The sequence below is a fragment of the Artemia franciscana genome, chromosome 4 (assembly GCF_032884065.1).
Source record: "Artemia franciscana chromosome 4, ASM3288406v1, whole genome shotgun sequence".
Classification (NCBI taxonomy): Eukaryota; Metazoa; Arthropoda; class Branchiopoda; order Anostraca; family Artemiidae; genus Artemia; species Artemia franciscana.
Window position 1 is genome coordinate 5656940 of NC_088866.1, and position 22419 is coordinate 5679358.

At 36.8% G+C, this 22419-nt stretch overlaps 1 protein-coding gene across 1 annotated transcript in view; it reads right to left on the reverse strand.

The window, feature by feature from the left end:
- LOC136025901 (peroxisomal N(1)-acetyl-spermine/spermidine oxidase-like) overlaps positions 1-20070 on the reverse strand; it is a 59608-nt gene extending 39538 nt beyond the window's left edge. Inside the window, exons 1-2 of the mRNA XM_065701961.1 lie at positions 19861-20070; positions 1874-2144 (exon numbers count right to left, since the gene is read on the reverse strand). Of these exons, the coding sequence (XP_065558033.1) occupies positions 1874-2144; positions 19861-20038 (449 nt within the window). The 5' untranslated portion in view covers positions 20039-20070. The remainder of the gene's footprint in view (positions 1-1873; positions 2145-19860) is intronic.
- Positions 20071-22419: the final 2349 nt, after the last annotated feature.

Below are 22419 nucleotides of genomic sequence, written 5' to 3' on the forward strand. Positions count from 1 at the left end.
TCTGATACCATTTCTCTATAGCAATCCCAAGTAGAAAAAAAAGAATGGTAAAGTCAGCTGAAATCAGGAACAGAAATGGCTAGAAACAATAGATGGCAGCACTTTCGGACCCGAGGGAAAATCGCACTTTTTTGTTTCTGTAAATTTTTCTATTTATCACTCAAAGAAGATATATTGGCTGTGGGGCCGGGGAACTACCGCATATATTTAACACTTATAGATTTTAGTCCATCTTCAATTCGAAACTGGTGCCTGCCTGCTTGCCTGCTAGAACGGAGCTTTCCACTCGAAAGCAGAAACATGGTTTGATGAAACGAAAGCTTGGCTGCACAACTTCAGATACTCCTCTCTGACATAGGCTATATAACTCCACTTCACTTCGCACACCATAGGCTCTGGCTCGAGGACAAGCAAAAACCATCCTTTTTGGCCCCAGGCAAGAGTTCTACGGAGCTTTCCAAAATGTAATGTCATATTCATCAATCCGGCCTGAGGTCCACACTTTCCGTAAAAACCGCACAGGTTAGACCCTTACCAGTTTCCAGGAATAAGCTGAGATCGGCGGCATAGGAAAAAAAAAAAAAAAAAAAAAAAAACGGGACAAAACCAAAGTGTTGCTCTCGCAACACAAATAGCATACATAATAGAAATCCCAGCTCTTTATACTGAAGCTTAACTTGTGTTTTATTGAAAGCATATTTGAATAGTTACTTTTTAATTGCAAATGGTTTATTTTTCAATAGTCTCCGAAAACGGTACTGGGCAGAACAAATGCAACTAAATGAACCCTCTCACTCTCAAAAAGGTGTGACAAAAAATTAAAATTTAGTGGTAAAGATGGGAAATTAAGGAGTGGGAGTAGCTAGACATTCCTCCTTATATAAGGTGTTTTCTGATCATTTTTAAACTTTAATGGGCTTTTATGTTTGTTTCTATTTGAACAACAAATTTTTCACTTCACTTAAAGAGGATGACATTTTTTAGAATAAGTCAGTTTTTAATTTTTTATTTGACAAAAATGAAGGTACACACATTTAGTTTTAATTTCTTTTCAGTCACTATCATTGAACCACTCATTGAGTCATTCTCATTAAATCACTTGAACGTAAAGGTTCAATCATCACGTTTTTGCTTTCTCATTAATCAGTCCTATTAAACCATTTATTGAATAACTGGAATCACTCTTATCGAATCGCTCGAACATGAAGGTTTAAGCATCTAGTTTTCACTTTCTTTTTAATTCCTCTAAAAGTTTTTACTTTCATTTTGAGATCCATGAAAGTATTGACTTAATTTGTCGAAAAAGTTATACGTTAAACACTATGATGACATTAACAATAAAAATAACTCCGCAAATACTTCAAACAGAATGGGATCTTCCTCTCAAAATCATTTGGAATAAGTACGTTGTAAAATTGAAAATTTTGTCCAGTAAACAGCTATTTTGTGTTTCGGACCCCCCTTACCCCATCCATCAGTAACCCACCCTCTTCAGACTTAAACAAGACAAAAATTAAAATGATATCTCAAGAGTCAATATTTATTCTCGCCGTCTAACTTACCCAATTTTTAAGGTCATATAGTAGGGAAAATTATTTTCTTTTATATATTATTTGTTTTCAATCACTTTTTCCCATTAAATTACAATGAAAAAACGTTCATAAGATAAAAGAAAGGTGATGAAAGGAAATCATGCTAAGGAGCCCTTGATACTTCCAATTAAAACGCTAGTTATAACAAAAACTTTTTTTCTACAAAATGTGTACTTGTGAAGACTCTCACTTTCTATATAAATCTTCTTTTCACACGCATCAACCCTTGCCCTCTCTCCTGACAAAATAATCTAGATACAGGTGAAACCTAAAATACTTACTTTAGCCTAAAATACTGATCCAAACTACCATCAAAGCCTTTTAAATCTTCATAGGATTCCTTTTCAATTTTTTCCATGATTTCAAACATCTTCTCCCAAAGTTCAGGCAACACAATACTCCCATCCTCATCCAAAATTTCTACATTAGGTCCCAGACCACTCGATTCAAGAGATGGATCAAATGCAACGCAGTTGTTCCTATTGGCCATTGTGTAAACAACATTCTCTTCTTGTCCATGTATCCACTGGGCCCCAATTTCAATTAATGAGCCTTGGAAGAAACACTGAATTGTAAATGCAATTTCGATACTTTTAGAAGAATACTTTAATAAAGGCGACACCATGAGTCCTCACACAAGGGAGAGAAAGAAGACCTTTTTATCAAGATTTGCCTGAAGAGCCAATTAAAAAATTATAAACTCTGGTCGAAGGATTTACCTTTTCCATTTTTGACCCAAATTACCAAAATGAATGGCATACAAATGGCGGTTAAAGTGTGGGGGAATATTAGGTATTTTCTAGTGGGAGGAGGAGGCTGAAACGTCAAAATGAGGTTTTAGGCCCGAATTTATGGACCAATTTTAATAAAGTTTCTTGTATTGCTACTATTTTATCTGAGCCAGCCACTTTACCCAGTAAAATTCATTGGTGCAAAATTTTTATGTCTCAGTAATTCAGAGTTTTCATGTTTTCAAGACCTTAAACAGATGGAGCAAAAAAAGTGAAATTCCTTGTTAAAAAAAACTGCTTTACACTTAACTTGGTTATTTAAAGTAATGCCTTGAATATGACTAGATAAATCCTCAATTGTATGTTTTTCCATCTAAATAATTAAGAGCTATAGACAAGGCCTCAAAACAGTGACAGAGTAATATATTAAACTTCTTCCCATAGGAGTTCATGTCAGCAAAATTCCTGGTGTTTGCTTTTAATGTTAAATTTGAAAACATAAAAATCAAAGTCTGGTGAAGATTTCAGTTTTCACCATAGAATTTACTGACCTGATCAAACAGTTAACAGTACATTTTACTCTCCTGAATAATATTCTGTGCACTTACCTCAATTTAGCTAAAAAACACAAAATAAAACTTTGTTACACCTATAATAAGTCTCACAACTTTGAGGTGGTAGAAAAAAGAACAAAGACAAAGTAAGCCTCAATAAAACAAAGAAAAATTTTTGTAAATAGAAAATATGAAGAAGAAAAAAATATGCGTAGATATTCAAGCTCCAACTCATTGGCGTGATTTCGTCAAAATGTTGGGACGTGATGCAAAGTTGGAGCCAATTTTCTTCAACCAAGTTAAAATGACACAGAAAAATGAACCATATAGTACTATAAATGTAAATATACACTAAAGATAACTGATCCGTTTCTGTGGGTGCTTGAATTATGCAGGTTTATCTTATTTTGACAAGATTTTTGAAGGAAACAAACTTCAGCTGTGGGAGGCAAATCAGGGGCTGGGAGGGGCAGTCCCCATATCTCATAGCAAATTACGCCCCTGCTTCCACTTTAGCTTCTTTTGTTCTAGTCTAGAAGAGACTTTAGTGAACACTTTGGAAAAAATTATACATTTGATATTAATTGGAGAAAAATCATATTCAAGCCCCATCCAACCACTATCTTGGTATTTGGTAAAATTGCTGGCCAAAGTGTCAAGTCTTTACTGCCTCATTATTAAAGTTTAAAAAACGACAACAATAAAATAATTAATATAATAAGATGAATGGAAGAAAATGAAAATAATGGCACGAGGGCCACTTAAACCTGGACCTTCCAAAATGTCATTGTCAGCTGGTTAATGCAGAAATGCAGAATTTTACCGAATTAATTCCTAAATTTTGTAAAATGATGTATAACACAAACAAAATTATTGGGTTGATGAGGCCCTACCATTACTTCAATGTTTGCTACCATTTTACTCCTATCTTACTTCATTGTCACCATTACTTCTGTCTACCATTATTTCAATAGTACACATTAACAACAGTGGTTTAACCAGTCGGGTTTTTTTTTTTTCACAAAAGCTTTATCATTTAGTAGCCAATCAAAGGGAAACAGCAGGCTAGTGTAATATCAGATGTCAGCTTGAATATTGATTTCGAGTGCAAAAGAACAAATTAATAAAAGAAATAATTTCAAGTTCATGGACCAACTGAGCAAACATGAAGTGCTTGTGTGTATTTTACAAGGACAATTGTTAGTATTAAAACTCAACTTTCAACCAAAACAAACCTGAGCTTATATGAATTTTAGTAACGAAATTTGGTTTAAGACTGGGGTCAGTGGCAAAAATGTATAAGCTCGGACAGAGTTGACAACCCTAGACGAGTAAGCGGAAAAGGAGAACACCAGCGCTCGTTCGGACTAGGCAATCTATTACCATCAAACCTTACTTCTTTGTATTTTTAGCCATGCGAGTGGTATTCAGCCTGTTTATTCTATCCATTTCTAACAACATTAAAGACTTCTCTCACAGTCCAATCGTGAGCTAACAATATTAGCAAACAGTTTTGTTAGCACCGTGGAAAAAGACCCATCATGTCCTTATCATGTCTCATCATGTTCTATATGTGAGTTGCACTTCAAGGTGATATGCGTATGTCTCCTAAAGGTATCAATGCTAAAGCACAGGACCAAGAAAACTCCATTTCATTTAAGGTGTCTGTTGTCAATGCTGAAGTAGTAGTAGTAGTAGTAGACAGGTTTAATAGCAAAAACTTGACAGCTATCGCTGATTTGTGTTTCTTTACAACATATACAAAATCAAACTACACTTGTAAATATAAATCAAACTATAAATATTAACTCTTATTATACATTTTGACGAAAACCGGGACGAAAGAATTACCATATCGGTTTGTTCTTGCTTTAACAGGAACTAACTTATCTTGCTTTCTCGTTCTTGATGGTAGAGGTTGATCAGGTAGAATGTCACGGTGCTGAGGTTTAGAAAGCAAGTACTTTCCGAAACTCATTATCAGAGTTTCGTACCGGTTTTGGAGTGACGGCAGTCCTAGCACTTCCAGAGCCTTTTCGTAGGGGATGTCACGGCGGCCCAAGATGATCGATACCGCTCGCTTCTGAACCGATTCAAGCTCCTGACAAAGATACACTGTTCTAAGTGCTGAGGGCACCCAAACAGGGCTCGCATATTCCAGAATGTGGCGGACATACGTTATGTATGCATATTTAATACTCTCTGTGTTTGCACTGAGCCTACGCATACCGTTTAAAGTCTATAGACTGGCGTTTGCACTTTTAACCACGTTTTCAATATGTGCGGCAAAGCTGAAGTCATTGGAGAAAGTAACTCCAAGGATCTTGATACTGTTTGTTAGAAGGAAGGGCCAGTGAGTCAAGCTAATGGCGCACATGGAGCAGGACAAGCAGAAAAGATGCTTGAAAGTAGTTGCAAATGGCGTCACCTCTCAAACCAGTGACTTGCATTTCATTTATAATTTTCTAGAAAACGAACTCCAAATTGTTGTTGGTACAATGATAATAATAGTTAGTTGTTGCCCTGAGTAGACAACAAAGATGCACTAAAGAGAAGTAAAATAAAATGAAAAGAAAAACAAAACCGGCACAGACTAAAAATATGCATAATTCTTGACAACTTTAACTTTCAAACACTTTTCAGCATCCAGTTCCAGTTCCTAAATTTGTGTAAGGTATAAGAACTACCTAATTAGTCCATTCTCCTCTTTGACACCACAAAACCATATTCAGATAAAAATAAAAATATCCTCCAGCCAGCTAACAATGGGTCCTCGTTATGAAATTACTTAATTCTGATGATGTTTTGTGGGAAGCGCGGGTACTTGAGCTGCCTGTCCCCAGCAGTTTAAGGCCTATAGGCGGGACGGTACTTATACAGCTCTTCCCACTCACTCATGCTCTCTCCTGCACATTCCATACATATTACTGAATAAACCCTTTTTCTATTGTCTTCTTCATGCCTTAGTATATGGGTCAAACACTATAAGATTTCACAACTAGCGACGCTAGGCACTTGATAGAGGGCAAGTTAGTGGAAAATCAATAATTCTGTTGCAGTGGTCAGCAAAGCTACGTGACAGCTCGCCCATTTTTGACGAATCTAAAAAACACCGTAACGTCGTGAAATGTAAGTCCAAATGGGGATACTAAGGAAACACTTGCACAGCCTAAAAACAGCCATCGGGTTTGCCTTTTATCAGATGTAGAGAATAATTGAACACTGAATAAACTCTTCAATAAAGCAGACGCGAAAGAATGTGACAACTATAGAGGAATCATCTTCTCTCAATCCCTGCGAAGCTCTTCACTACGATAATATTAGGAAGACTCAAAGCTATCCTTGATGCTCACTTACGTGAAGAACACCATGGATTCCGGCTAAAAAGGACCTTGTGCCAACCAACGCAGCATGCGTGAGGGATCTAACGAATAGAGACAGCGCTTGTATATACTATTTGTGGGCTTCAAAAAGACGTTTGATTCAGTAAATCATCAAACCCGGTGGAGTATATTTCAGTTTTACGGTATTCTGGAGATGCTAATCCGTCTAATATTTGCCTTATTCAAATAGATTGCAGATTGCAAGAAAACTTCTTTAGGACGTCGACTTCACCAACGATGTTGGGCTCATCGAAGCCGACAAGCAGAAGCTTTAGCAATTCCTGAACAAACTCAGAGAAAGCTGAACGATTCGGACTACAAATCACCGCTCCAAAGAAAAAAGCTATGTCAATCAGTTATTCACCCATGGGAACCCAAGTAGAAGAGAGGACATTGAACAGGTGACAGACTTCAAGTAATTAGAGTGTAGTCACTTCCAGTGGCAGTCTGAAAATTCAACTAGTCTGAAAACCCCAATATACTCACTGAAGTTGAAACTCAGGTTGTTCTAGAGCAATGTACTGTCTATCCTGAGTACCTTTATGGGATACCTTAAGCTAACTGCAGAACAAGAGGAACACCTTACCGCCTTTGAAAATAACTGTCTTCGCCAAATCCTTAGAATCAGCTGGAGAGACTGTGTTAGCATCGACGAGATCCATACCTGCACAGGCCAGCCAGATATCACAACCATTGTACGACAACGTAGATGGCAGTACCTTAGACACATCCTCCATATGCCAGATCACAGACCTCCGAAAATGCTCCTCCACTGGCAACTGGAAGGCAACCGCCGCCGAGGAAGACCAAAGAACACGCTCCATGGGGCGTATGAACGTGACAGAAGAGCCCTCGAGACGAGTCTCATTCCAGAGTGAGATGACAAATACGCAGCAGCTCACTTGAGGGAAGTTTGGGAGCTACTCACCGACACCCTGTGTGCCTATGGAGACACTGGAGGAACTCAGGTCTAAGAAAGGTGAGGAGAATAATTTCCAAAAAGGTGTCAAAAACGACACATGCGGTGCAAAAACGCATTATATAGCCGACCAAGGGTTATCTTATTAAACTTGCTTTCACCCTGGCGAGAAGACCCTAAGATTTTCATAGTTTCTCTTTCAAAGAAACAATTTTAAGCTGCTTAGTGGATCTAATTAAAGTTCCAAATGGAACGCCTAAAGACACCTAAGTGAACTGGAAGGTGAGATTTTGGCAGGACTAACTTGGATTGTATCATCTGAGGCGATATCCAGTCCAAAGACAAGAAACTCTGTTTTGGAAATAGCAACTGAAAGACCAATTTCTTTCAGTCGAAAGCCATTGTCTTTTTATGCACTTTTGCGTTTTTATTGTTTTCAAGAATCACTAGAAGAGTTGCATGGGCGTTCTGCACACCAAAACCTTCCCAAAAACCAAATTGGTTACCAAAATCACATTTCGATCTAATTTCATTATATCCCAAGAAGCTTGCTAATCTTTAAACATACAGTAATCGGTCTCTATGAGTCAGAAGATTTCGGGTCTTTATTTTTCTTAAAATTGCACATTAGTAGACCTTCGTGGAGCATCAGGAATATTCTGCTGAGCGATACACACCTGAAATTAAATAACAAGATGTTCAAACAATTTTACTGTCCTACATATCAGATGTTCGAGCTGCAGGTCGTCTCAACCCAATGCTATACCTTGTTGAAGATGGCGAATATGTGCCGGGAGCAGGCGGATCGTCATAAACTAATCACGAAAAATGACTTTCCCAAAAGCCTAAATAAATTGGATTGTCCTCAGATTAAGAAGTCGAGGTAAGTTTTGACACATGACGCCACAACAGCTAGGGTTTATTTTTAGTATTCGGCGAAAGATCACAAAATTGACACCGTTTCCATTGCCGCACATCATTTCTATATACACACTTCGTACATTTGACGATCTGAAATAAACTACCTGACCTTGGATAACTACAGTCGGCCCAAATACGAAACCAGAACTTGTGTCGATGTTTAGCAGTCTGAAGTTCAACGTCTTCTCTCCGTCCTTTTTTAAGTGTCCTAAATTGAACATTTGTTAAAGGAAGAGAGACTGAATAAGCGACTTGATTGGATGAACTAATTCCACAAAGTAAAAATCCAAATCGCAAGTGTTCCCGTTTATGGACGTATATAAAAGGTGAAATGGAATGCGATTTTTCGACAACATAAAATATACTGTTCTCTCATATAGATACAGATAAAGACGATTCCAGCAAGGTTTAAAAAAACACTTAAGCTTTTGCTCATGAAGAGGCAGAAGATAGGTAAGTCGAAACTGCAAACTTAAGTTATCGCTTGTTAGGATGTCGCTTGAAACGTCAACCATGGTACCCTGTATCTGTTGGGCGTATATTAGAACGAAATCCAAATCGGAAGTACACCCAAGTTGTGTACATAAGAAAACGGCTTCGATTTTGGTAGCAGAAGAACGCCAATAGGAAGGGAGGCAAATAATATTTGAGTAAGTGGCGCTCTCTCACTTTTTAGATCCGTGCTAAAATCACCACAAATAAATATTTATATTTCACAAAATCACAACAAATAACTTATTTGCTGACTAATAATAATCCTATGAATGTTAATAATCATTTAATCCTACAGTTATTAATCCTATGAATGTATTTAGAAACGCGAAGCATAAACTGTGGCAAATTTAGGATAACAGGACTCACTTCGGTAGTTTGTTGGCATATACACACACATCAAAACAAAAGAACCAAAATCAGCTGAAATATATACATTGGAAGATTCAAAAAGAGAGCAAGAAAACTTCTTATTCACTGCCATTGCTAGGCCGCCAGAAGGACGACCAGATCTCAGTTTGGCGGGCCAAAAAAAAACATGTGGTCACGTGAGAGCTCTAGCTGTGAGACAATATAAGCACTTAGAAGGTGTTCAGTGGTGCACACAATTTCGTAACTAGTAAAACGCCTTTCAAGAGTTCCAAGCTTGTCGCAAGCATCATTAATAATTTAATATTTGATATATTTTTGATATACACACCAAGATTATGCTACGATGACTCCCTCCACAATTAGCACACTTAATAATCTAAAATGAACATACTTGGTCCTTTTTAGTGTGATCACCTCCATATTTATTACATTTAACAGGGTTCTTAAAGTTCCTTGCGAAATGCCCAAATTCTTGGCAATTTAGGCGCTGCTTAGGCTTTTCAATTGGCAGAGTCACTGAGAATAGACAATATTTAATCTTGATGCCGAACTTGATTGCGATATAAAGCTCTTCTTTAGTTTTAAAGATCAGTTGCACTATTCTAGAACTTTAACGAGTTTCAGCACTTACAACGCTGCTATCAAGCCCTATAGATATCATAATCGGGGTCCATCTTGATAATACCAGCATGTTCAATTTTAATAACTCTGACACGAATTTTTAATTTGGGATGGGGGATGGCTGCAACGGCTGGAGTGGCCAACTCTTCATTGATCAAATGAATGACCACTCCATTTTTTCGACTAACTATGTGCTTTACTTTATCTGTGCAGCAACTTTTTCCGCACAAATTCATGCTGGTTCTTCGTGTTATGCACGTTAATATTTCAGGAATGTTTATTAGCAAGACAGGAAAGGTGGGTGGCTGATGTGGTGACGCTGATGGCCAGATAGTTGAGACAGGAACCTGTGAGCAAGTTTCTTGCTTTTCCACTAAGAAATTTCGCATACAGATACACTCGTTTAAACTTGAAGCCACAATCGTAGGCGCTTCATTTGGAAACGATGACACATCTGAGGGGTCTATGATGACAAAAAACCGTGGAGGTTCATCGCGTTGCACTAAGTCACTAATTAATTCGTAAATATCTGACAGGAAAGAAACAACAGGGTGCGAAACTAACCATTTTTCGAAAATTTCCACTTGAAAAGGATTTTTGCACATCTCGATTGCATGCTTAATTGCCTCTTTTCCAAAAAACTTTGCAGCAATTTGAATGATTGAGTCCTTATCGTTCGCGATATGCTGCTACAAAAAGTTCAACACTGGACACACAAAATAGAGCTTATCATTGCTTCATTATAGAATGATTGGATTCTTAATTACAATTTCATTCGAGTGATTGGAGGGTGAATATCCCCCCACACCTCGTATTTCCCCGAAACGCATCTGATAGTAATTTTGAGGTGGGCATTAGTTGTCTTGGAGACTTCGAAAAGAGCTTATTCGACTTGAAATTGAAAAGGCTAGTGCCCTTTTGAATATTCAAAAGTGATTGGAGGGCAACCAAACCCCATCCCATGCTTACCACCTCTTACAACACATCCAATTTAAATTTCGAGATAGCCATTTTGTGCAACGTAAATGAAAGTTAAGGAAATTGTGTCTTACAGGATGACAACCCTCCAGAGTCCTCAGGGCAAGGGTTGTAAGTTATGGCTTGGGGGCAGGCTAGGTGCATATAGAAAGGGTGATTATATAAATATCGAAGGGGGCACATTAAATTGGTAATCAGAAATTCTATTGCATTTTTAAAGGCTCGTGATCAGAGGTTGGATACCTACACGCACCTATTTTCCCAAAAAGTATCTGATAGAAATTTTGAGATGGTCATTTGTTGTCATAGAAACTTCGAAAACAGCTCATTCGATTACAAATTGAAAGAACCAGTGCCCTTTTTCATAGTTGAAAGTGATTGGAGGGCAAGAAACACCTCCCATGCCCATCATTTCAAAATTTTGAGATAGCCATTTTGTTCAACGTAATTAAAAAGTCCAGATATTATGTCTTTGAGGATGATAATCCCACTGAACCCTCAGGGCAAGTGTTTCAAGTTATGGTCAGGGGGCATATAAGGTATATAGAACGGGGGATTGTATAAACAGAGGAAGAGGGTCATTGGATTGGTAATCAAAAGTTCTAGTACCCTTTTTAAGATTTAGAGTGATCAGAGGGTGGATACCCACTCCCACATCTTGGATTTTCCCAAAATACATTTAATAGAAATTTTTAGATGGCAATGTGTTGTCGAAAAAACAACAAAACAGCTCATTTGGTTGGAAATCAAAAGGACCAGTGCCGTTTTTAATTGTCGAAAGTGATTGGCGTGCAACTAAATCCCCTCCTACACCCACCATTTCCCCAAACATGTCCAATCAAAATTTTGAGATAGGCCACTTTGTTCAACACAATTGAAAGCTCTGGAAATTGTCTTTGAGGATAAAAATCCTCTCTACTCAACACCCCTCAGGGTAAGGATTGTAAGTTGTGCCTTGAGGGCATATGAGGTAGATATAGAAAGGGTAATTGCATACATTTCGGAAAGGTCTCATTGGATTGGTAATCAGATGTTCAAGTGCATTTTTTAAGACTCAGAGTAATTGGAGGGTAAATACACCCCCCCCCCTTCACCTCATATTATTGCAAAATGCATCTGATAATATTTTGAGCTGGCCATTTGTTGTCCTAGAAACTTTGAAAACAGATCATTCGATTCGAAACTGAAAGAGCCAGTGCCCTTTTTAATGGTCAAAAGTGATTGGAGGGCAGCAAACCCCCCTCCCACGCCCACCATTTCCACAAACACAACCAATCAAAGTTTTGAGAGAGCTATTTTGTTCAACGTGGTTGAAAGGTCCAGATATTATGTTTTTGAGGATGACAGGCGCCCTCCCGAGCCCTCAGAGCAAGGATTTAAAGTATGGACTGGGGGCATTTAAGGTAGATATAGAAAGGTAATCGTATAAACTGTGGAGGGGGCTCATTGGATTGGTAATGAGAAGTTCTAGTGCCAGTGCCACTTCTAATGCAAAGGTCCGGTGCCATTTTTAATGAACAAGTGATTGGAGGGCAACTAAGCCCCCTCCTACACCCACTATTTCCCCTAACATATCCAATAAAAATTTTTGAGATAGCCATTTATTCAACGTAATTGAAAGGTCCGGAAATTATGTCTTTGAGGATAACAACCCCTCCCTCCAAAGCCCTCAGTGCAAGGGTTGTAATTTATGCCCTGAGGGCATATATTAAAAGGGCTATCGTATAAACTTCGTGGGGAGGGGCGCTCCTTGGATTGATAATCAAAGTTCTAGTGCCTTATTTTAGATTCAGTGATTGGAGGGTTGATACCCCCCAAACCTTGTATTTTCACAAAATTTATCTGATGGAAATTTTGAGATGGGCATTTGTTGTTTCAGAAACTTAGAAAAGAGCTCATTCCATTTGAAATTGAAAGGGTTAGTGCCCTCTTTGATAGTCAAAAGTGATTGGGGGGCAACAAAACCCCCACCTATGCCCACCATTTCCACAAATACATCCAAACAAATTTTTAAGATATCAATTTAGTTCAACATAATTGAAAGGTCCGGATGTTATGTTTTTGAGGATGACAACCCCCCCGAGCCCTCAGAGTAACGGTTTTAAGTTATGGTCTGGGGGCATAAAAGGTACACATAGAAAGGGTAACCCTATAAACTGAGAAGGGGGCTCACTGGATTGGTAACAAGAAGTTCTAGTGCCAGTGCCAGTTCTAGTGCAAAGGCCTAGTGCTGTTTTTAATAAACAAAAGTGATTGGAGGACTACTAATCCCCCTCCTACACCCACCATTTCCCCAAAAACATCCAATAAAAATTTTGAGATAGCCATTTGTTCAACGTAATTGAAAGGTCCAGAAATTATGTCTTTGAGGATGACAACCCCCCCTCCTCCAAAGCCCTAAGTGCAATGGTTGTAATTTACGCCCTAATAGCGTAAAAGGCATATATAGAAAGGGTGATTGCATAAACTTCGTGGGGGGCGCGCATTGAATTGGTAATCAAAGTTCTAGTGCCTTATTTAAGATACAGAGTGATCGGTGGGTGGATGCCCCCCAAACCTCGTATTTTCCCAAAATTTGTCTGATGGAAATTTTGAGATGGTTAACTTAGAAACTTAGAAAAGACCTCATTCGATTTGAAATTGAAAGGGTTAGTACCCTATTTGATAGTAAAAAGTGATTGGAGGGCAACTAAACCCCCTCCCATGCCTACCATTTCTCCAAAAACATCCAATTACAATTTCGAGACAGCCAATTTGTTCAACATAATTCAAAGGTCCAGAAATTATGTCTTTGAGTATGACAACCCTCCAGAACCCTCAGGACAAGGGTTGTAAGCTATGCCCTGGGGGAAGATAAGGTATATATAGAAAGGGTGATTGAAACTAATAATGAAAAGAAATGGTGAAAGGGTGAGGAAAACTAATCCCCCTCCTACACCCACCATTTCCCCAAACACATCCAATTAAAATTTTTTAGATGGCCATTTTGTTCACTGTAATTAAAAGGTCCAGAAATTATGTCTTTGAGGATGACAACCCTCCCCCTCTAAAGCCCTCAGTGCAGGGGTTGTAAGTTATGCCCTGGGGGCAAATAAGGCATACTCAGAAAGGGTAATCGTTTAAACTTCGAAGGGGACTCATTGGATTGGTAATCGAAGTTTTAGTGCCTTATTTAAGAGTCAGAGCGATTGGAGGGTGGATGCCCCCCTCCACACCTCGTATTGTCTAAAAATGCATCTGATGGAAATTTTGAGATGGTCATTTGTTGCCTTAAAAACTTAGAAAAGAGCTTATTTGATTTGAAATTGAAAGGGATAGTGCCCTTTTTGATAGTCGAAAGTGATTGGAATTGTCCCGAAACGAGTGGTAACCTTGCGGATAAAAGTCAAAGCAAGGTCAATGCTGTGAGAAGTCAACGGAAAGCAGCTATATTAGCAAATGAAAGGATTCATTCGATTTATAGTTCATAACCTTGTTTCATTAACCTGTGAGATTGTTTTTGGATCTGGGGTTGGGTGACTTTCTTTTGTTTTGTTCATGTAAATATAATTTTCATTTTTAATAGATCCCATTTATACACCATTTTTCTTATTTATTTTATTGTTTATATATATTTTTTTCGTTGTGTTTTAGTTGTCGTCTTTGTTTTTTGTTTGTGATGTCTATAAAAAGTCTTAAATTGTCGGGTCATATCCAACCAGAATGATATTTTCTATTTATAATTTTTTTCTGTTGAGAAAGGCTCCTGGACGTGGGGCCAAAATATTTGGAGTATTTTTATTATTCTTTTTAGTTAAAGTGTATTTCTTATATTTTATTTTTCGTTCACTGCTTTGTCAAAATTAAGACCGTTTTTTTCTTATTTTAATTTTTTAATTAAAGTTTTTAGTTTTTATTAATACCGTTCTTTCTATTTTTCGTAAATGGAAAAGCAGTGTGGTCTTAGAAATTATTTACCATTTCTCCAAAAACATCCAATCACAATTTCGAGATAGCCGATTGTTCAACATAATTAAAAGGTCCAGAAATTATGTCTTTGAGCATGACAACCCTCCAGAGCCCTCAGGGTAAGGGTTATAAGTTACATCTTTGTTCAGATAAGGTATATAGCAGGAAGAGTGATTGTATAAATGTTGGAGAGGGCTCATTAAATTAGGAATAAGAAGTTCTAGTGCATTCTAAGACTCAGAGTGATTGGAGGGTGGATATTACCCCCCCCCCCCCACGTCCCATATTCTCCTGAAATGTATCTCATAGAAATTATGAGATGGTCATTTGTTGTTGTGGAAACTTTGAAAACAGCTCTTTTGCTTGGAAATCGAAAGAGCCAGTGCCCTTTTTAATAGTCAAAAATGATTAGGGGGCAACAAATCCCCCTCCAAAGCCCACCATTTCCACAGACACATCCAATAAATACTTTGAGATAGCCATTTTGTTCAGCATCATTGAAAGGTCAGAATATTATATTTTTTAGGATGTCACCCCCCTCCCCAATAGCTCTCAGAGAAAGGGTTTTTTAAGTTATGGCCTGGAGGCCATAACCTGAACATTTATGTACATATAAGGTACATTTAGAAAGGGTGATAATACTAACTGCAGAGGGGGCTCATTGGTAACCAGAAGTTCTAATGGCCTTTGTAAGATTAAGAGTGATTGGAGGGCGGACACCCTTCCAACACCACAGGTTTTCCCTGAAGTTCATCTGATAGAAATTTTGAGATAGCCACTTGGTGTTGTAAAAACTATGAAAACAGCTCATTTGATTGGAAATTGAAAGAGCCAGTGCTGTTTTTAGTAAACGAAAGTGATTGGAGGGCAATTAACCCCCCGCCACTCCTATGCCCGCCATTTCTCCAAACACATCCAATCAAAATTTTGAGATAGCCATTTTGTTCAACGTAATTGAAAGGTCCAGAAACTATGTCTTTGAGGATGACAACCCCCCCCCCCCCCACAGCCTTCAGTGCAAGGGTTGTAAGTTATGCCCAGGAGCATATAAGGTATATACAGAAAGGATGATTGTATGAACTTCTGAGGGGGTTCATTGGATTGGTAATCATGACTTATAGTAATCTTTTTAGGATTCAGAGTGATCAGCCTGTGGCTACCCCCCCCCCACACCTCGTATTTTCCCAAAATACATTTGGCAGAAATTTTTAAATGGTCATTTATTGTTGTAGAAACTTCGAAAACAGCTCATTTGATTGGAAATTGAAAGGGCCAGTGCCCTATTTAATAGTCGAAAGTGATTATAGAACAATTAGAACACCCACCATTTTGCCACACAAATATAATGTATATTTTAAAATAGCAATTAGCAATATTTTAAAATATTCAACATGAAGGGGGAGGATGATGACCTCCCCCCTTCACAGCCTCAGGGCAAGAGTTTTAAGCTATGCCCTGGGCATATAAGGTGCATATAAAAAGGGTGGTTGTATAAACTTAAGTGACATTTTTAAGCTTCAAAGTGATCAGAGGATGGATATCTCCCAATACCTTGTATTTTCCTGAAATGCATCTGCTAGTAATTTTGAAATTGAAAGAACTAGTGCTCTTTTCAATATTCAAAAGTTAATAGAGGGCAGCTAACCCCCCTCCCAGGCCCACAATTTCTTCAAATACATCCAATAAAAATTTCGAGATAGCCATTTTGTTCAATGTAATTGAAAGGTAAGGAAATTATGTTTAAAAGGATGACAACCCTCCAAAGTCCTCAGGCGAGGGTTGTGAGTTATGCCCTTGGGACATATAAGGTACATATGGAAAGGGTAATTAAATTTCGGAGGGGGCTCATTGGATTGGTAATCAGAAGTTCTACTGCATTTTTGAAGACTTGTGATTGGAGGGTGGATAACTCCACACCTTGTATTTTCCCCAAATGCATGAGATAGAAATTTTGATATGGCCATGTCTTGTTGTAAAAACTACAAAACAGCTCATTTGATTGGGAATTGTAAGAGCCAGTGCTGTTTTAATAGCCGAAAGTGATTGGAGGGCAACTAACACCCCTCCTACAACCACCCTTTCTTCAAACATGTCCAATCAAAATTTTGAGATAGCAATCTTGTTCAACATAATTGAAAAATCCAAAAATTATGTCTTTGAGAATTACAACCCTACCCCCTCCACAGCCCATGGGGAAAGGGTTGTATGTTATGCTCTGGGGGCACATAAGGTATATGTAGAAAGGATGATAGCATAAACTTCTGGGGGGCTCATTGGATTGGCAATAAGAACTTCTAGTGTCCTTTTTAAGATTCAGAGTGACTGTTGGGTGGATGCCCTCCCTCAACCTTGAATTTTCCAAAAATGCATATGACAGAAATTCAGAAGTGACCATTTGTTGTCATGGAAATTTTGAAAACAGCTAATTTGATTGAAAATTGAAAGGGCCAGTGCCCTATTTAAGAGGCAAAGGGATTGGAGGGCAATTAACCACCATCCCACACCTACAATTTCCCCAAACGCATCTAATCTAAATTTTGGAATAGCCATTTTGCTTAACATAATTGAAATTTCTGGAAATAATGTCTTTGAGGATGACATCCCCCCACAGTCCTATGGGCAAGGGTTTTTATTTATGCTCTGGGGACACATAAGGTACACATAGATAGGGTGATTGTATAAGCTTTGGAGGGGGCTCATTGGATTGATAATCAGTGTCATTTTTAGTTCTAGTGCCATTTTTACACTTCAGAGAGACCAGAGGTTGGATATCCCCCTAGACCTCATTTTTTCCAGAATGAAAAATATATCTAATAGTAATTATGAGATGGTTATTTGTTGTCTTGGAGATTTTGAAAAGAACTCATTCAATTTGGAACTGAAAGAGCAAGTACCTTTTTCAGTATTCAAAAGCAATTGGAGGGCAACTAGCCCTCTTCCATACCCACCATTTTACCTAATGCATCCAATCAAACTTTTAAGATAGCCATTTTGTTCAACATAATTGAAAGGATGAGGAAATAATGTCTTAGAGGATGACAGCCCTCCAGAATCCTCAGGGCAAGGGTTGTAGGTTATGTCCTGGGGGCATTAAGGCATATATAGAAAGAATAATTATATAAATTTTGGAGGGGGCTCAATGGAGTGATAATCAGAAGTTTGATCAGTTTTTAAAACTTGTGACTGGATGGTGGATACCCCCCCCAGCACCTTGTATTTTCCTGAAATGGATCTGATAGGAATTTTGAAATGGCCATTTGTTGCTGTAGAAACTTTGAAAACAGCTCATTTGATTGGAAGTTGAAAGGGCCAATGCCCTATTTAATAGTCGAAAATAATTGTAGGGCAATTAACCCCCCCCACACACACACATCCACTATTTCCTCAAATACATGTAATCTAAAATTTGAAATAGCCATTTAGTTTAAAATAATAACAAAATATTTGAAATGTTTTCACCTTTCTTAATTTCATAAATAAAAGTTATCAAAACTTTAAGGAACATAGTTCAGTGTATGTCAATTAAACTGACAATCCATGGTCATATATTTGTTATTTTTTCAGTAAAGCACCAATTGTGTTCTGGTCTTCATAAAACATGGGGGTTATCAGCCCTACCATGTTAATTTCTGCTTGTTTTCAGTTTGACTTGGGTAATTACTGTAATTACTGTTTGGTTTGAGTTTCATTTATTTATTGATAGGGATTTTTGGTAGTTTTTATGCTTTGAAGATTATCTGACTTAATTTTTGCTTATTCTCAGCTTAATAGAGCTATTTATTTTTCTTTGAAAGGTTGTCTTGAGGGAAAAGTTTTTTTTTTATTAATTGTAAGTCACATTGACTTCTTTAGTTCCATTCCCAAGTTAAACAAAAATCTTTTCCCAAGGTTTTCTGTGCATATTTAAAAAATATGTGGTATAAATACAGATTAAATAATCTTTCTAGCTTGTGATTGAATGTTATTATGATTTGGAACCTTTGTTCTAGCTTCAATATCATGTATCCAAAAATTGGGATCAGGCTTAAAATATGTACTACATTTAAAATTGTCATTATTATTCATGGTTGAATTATCCAAGTTAATCACATACTTTTTTAAGAAAATTTGGAGATAACTAGTAGAAAACAATCCAATTTCTAATGTTTAGGGACAGTGGTTTAGGTATAGATTAATGATTGACCTCTTCAGAAAAAAAATGTAATAAAACAATTCATAATACTTAATATACAGAGAAATTGCAGCAAACAGATATTCCAAGTGCTTCCCCTTTTATCCATTTTCCCCCCTTGTTTTACATTTTTGTAAATAAATCAATTTTATAGTGCATTTTTAATAGGCAGAATCTTTTCTTCCTGATGACTGTTGCCAATGCCATGGTGGCTTGCTTTTAAATAAATTCAAAAAAAGAAGTGTCAGCCAATGGAGAATTCATTGTGATATTCATTTATTTACAAAAAGGTAGAACAACCTATCTTTGATTACATTTTTTTCTACATATTAAGAAACAAGAATTGTCTTATTTTGAAGAGGCCAACCACCACAATAATTATGTGATTTAATCAACATAGAGCATTAATGCAATATAGAGTAAAAGAGAAGTGTTTTCCTTTCTTCATATTTCTTGCATCTACTATTGATTAGAATTTTGAAGGTGATTGATATTTTATATTCCAAGGGGCATTTTCTCATTCTTTCAAGCAATATTTTGATCTCTTGAAGAACAAACTAATGGAAACATCTTCATCACTAGAGTCAAAAAGAGAGTAGCTCCAAAGAGCCTTCCTTTTTGCCAAAGAAATTCAATCTGAACTCAGTAAAGGGTCAAACCTCTATGACCTTTGGACAATGGTTTAAAAGTACAAAAATTAAAATTGGGTAAAGGTCAAGAACAGTAACTCTTCAGAAGGAAAAATAGTAGAACTAATAGACATGTCTTTAGATTTTTTATTCCTATATTTGTAGTTTTGTTTGTGGTTTGACAATTTATTACTAACTCCCTCAAGAGTATCATATAACCCCAGAGTATACAAACCAATAACCAAAAATTGGCAGAATTCTTAATTTATAACATAACATATGACATTATCCTATTTTTGAATCCACTTTTATCAATCATTACATTACTTTTTTATGTAGAATAAGGCTATATGAGACCATTGGAAGAGGGGGGCTTAGAATAAATTGTCACAAACATGAACAAAACCAAGACAATGAACATAAAATTGGCAGTCTAAGAATGTCTCTTTTTATACTAGAACGTCTCGTTCAGAGAGGTACTAGTCTTCACCTATGCCCAAAATTTTATCCATGAAGGAGCATTATCATATCAATAATTTTATTTAATACCTTTTGCTGGATCTCTCTTGGTAAAGATCCGTCCCCCTATTCTCTCCTGAGCTTCATATACATGTAAATTTGATGGTGTTAACCCAAGAGATAAAAGTCGACAGGAACAAGCCAATCCAGCAGCACCTGCTCCAACTATAGCTACTTTTAGATTTGACAAAGTTCTTACAGCACTCATTTCTCCGAGAATGCACGAGCCTGTAATTCAAAAATTAGAAAATCGCATTTGTCGACACGATAAAATATATGACAGTTTTTTCGATAAAATAATGGTGCGTTCTTTTGCTAGTTTTATGTGTTTTAAGACTATATTTTGATGTTAATCTGGTTTTTTGTTTTGTCTCCGAAATGCTAATTTCGCCCAGCTTTGTGATAGCTTTTTTTGAAAAAAAACTCATCTTATTATTCGTATTTATTACCAAAACTTACTACTTTACATACCCCGCAACTGCAGCGTCGAAAATTGACTGGCACAAGTTGAGCTGAAACAGCCTCTGCCTCCGATTGCCGTTCTGCTGTAGGTAGTGATAGAATGTCAAAAAAAAATTTCCTAATTTTTTGCCAAATTTCTAGACAAGAGTGACATAAAACAACTTTGTCCTGCATTAAACATCCACATGGAACTAAACCCCAAAGAATGCTGCCTCAACAAAGCCAAATTCCTTCATGCAAAGTTTCACAAAATACATAAAACTTACTGATTAAACTGGATACATGACTTGTGAGTCTTGATGCGCCTAACACTATGAAACATGATATAAAAATTGGAGGGGGGGGGGGCAAATTCCCTTTAAAACTATCATAAATTATCCATACCATTTTTTAAGAAAACCTAGGTAAAATTGGCAAAAATATGGATACTTTAGCTACAGTTTTTAAATACAAAATTATCCCTATAAAATCCCTATTACAAGTGATAAACTGACTTTTCTTCATCACAAGGATATTCGCATTTAATTTTACTTTCTGAATTCGTCACATGTGGAAACGCTAGTTTGCAAATTAATCCAAGTTATGAAAAGATAAGAAAAGGGGGGCTTACTCCATCATATGGATTTCCAATAAATCCTTCGGGGCAATGACATGTGTAATTTCCTTGAAAATTTTCACAGACGGCATTGGAGCCACATGCATCTAGGCTTTAACATTCATCGATATCTGAACAAAGCGTTTCTTGTAATGTACGACAAAGTTATATAAACATGATAAGTCACGGTCATAGTTTAAATACTTAATATCTTATAATGCTCGAAAAAAAAAATTAAAGTAACTACCATCTAAAACGTCTCCTATGAAAATTACTTTGAAATTACTCTAAAATCACGTTGAAATTACTGAAACCACTATAAAAATTACTATAAAAAATACTAATATTTGCCTTTTTGCAGACTTTAATTCAAATAACAATCACAAACATCATAAAGTCATAAAAGTTAATTAAACCATATAATTTTTAATTTTATATTCGGGGAGTCTATGTGCAGAGCTCAAACAATTTTTTGGAGGCAGTGGAGAATGCAAGATTCCTTCATCCGTGTATTTACTATGTTTTCTACTTAGCATAGGAAAAGAATCAATAGATAAGCTTTTTGCAGGGACGTACACAGGGGGTGCTTTGGGACAATCCCGAATCCCCCAAATTTATGGATACTTTTTGTTCAAATTAAGAAATAAAAACTGTTTTTTTTATTATTTGTGCTTAAATCCATCCCCAGATGGATTTAAGCACTTCGTTCAACAAAATATACTTAAAATTAATTGTATGAAAAGAAGTTATAGTTCATTTTCAAAAGTCAACCTTACAACTGAACTTTTTCTTTGTTTTTTACAAAGAACGGAAATGATGAAAAGAATCAAGCATTGCCCAAGGGGAGGGGAAGAGATAAAAATATATACTATAAGTAGCAAAGAATATGCTTCGTATTCTAAAACATTATATTTTAAATTTTGTTAAGCGCTCAAAAATTTAATTTCAATTTCAATGTTTGAAGCGTATAGTTTTTTCAAAAATTTCTTTATTCATTCTGTCAGAGATTGTTTTAGATATTGTCTGATATAATTGTTTTACAAATTTACTTATATTTTAAGTGCACACTATGTAAAAAATCAAATAAATATAGCTTAAATTTGAACATTTAGTCTAACTAAAATTGATACGATATCGTTTCAATATATAAGATAGAAAGTTTTCACCTTTTATGATTTGATAAGCAAAGCAAGGCGGCAATCACCCTTTATTGTCTTGCGAGAGCAACACGTTGGTTTTGTCCCCGTTTTTTTTCCTATGCCGCCGATCTTAGCTTATTCCTGGAAATTGGTAAGGGTCTAACCTTTGCGGTTTTTACGGAAAGTATTGACCTCAGGCCGGATTGATCAATATGACATTACATTTCGGAAAGCTCCGCAGAACTCTTGCCTGGGGCCAAAAAGGATGGTTTTTGCTTGTACACGAGCCAGAGGCTATGGAGTGCGAAGTGAAATGGAATTATATAGCCTATGTCAGAGAGGAGTATCTGAAGTTGTGCAGCCAAGCTTTTGTTTCATAAAACCATGTTTCTG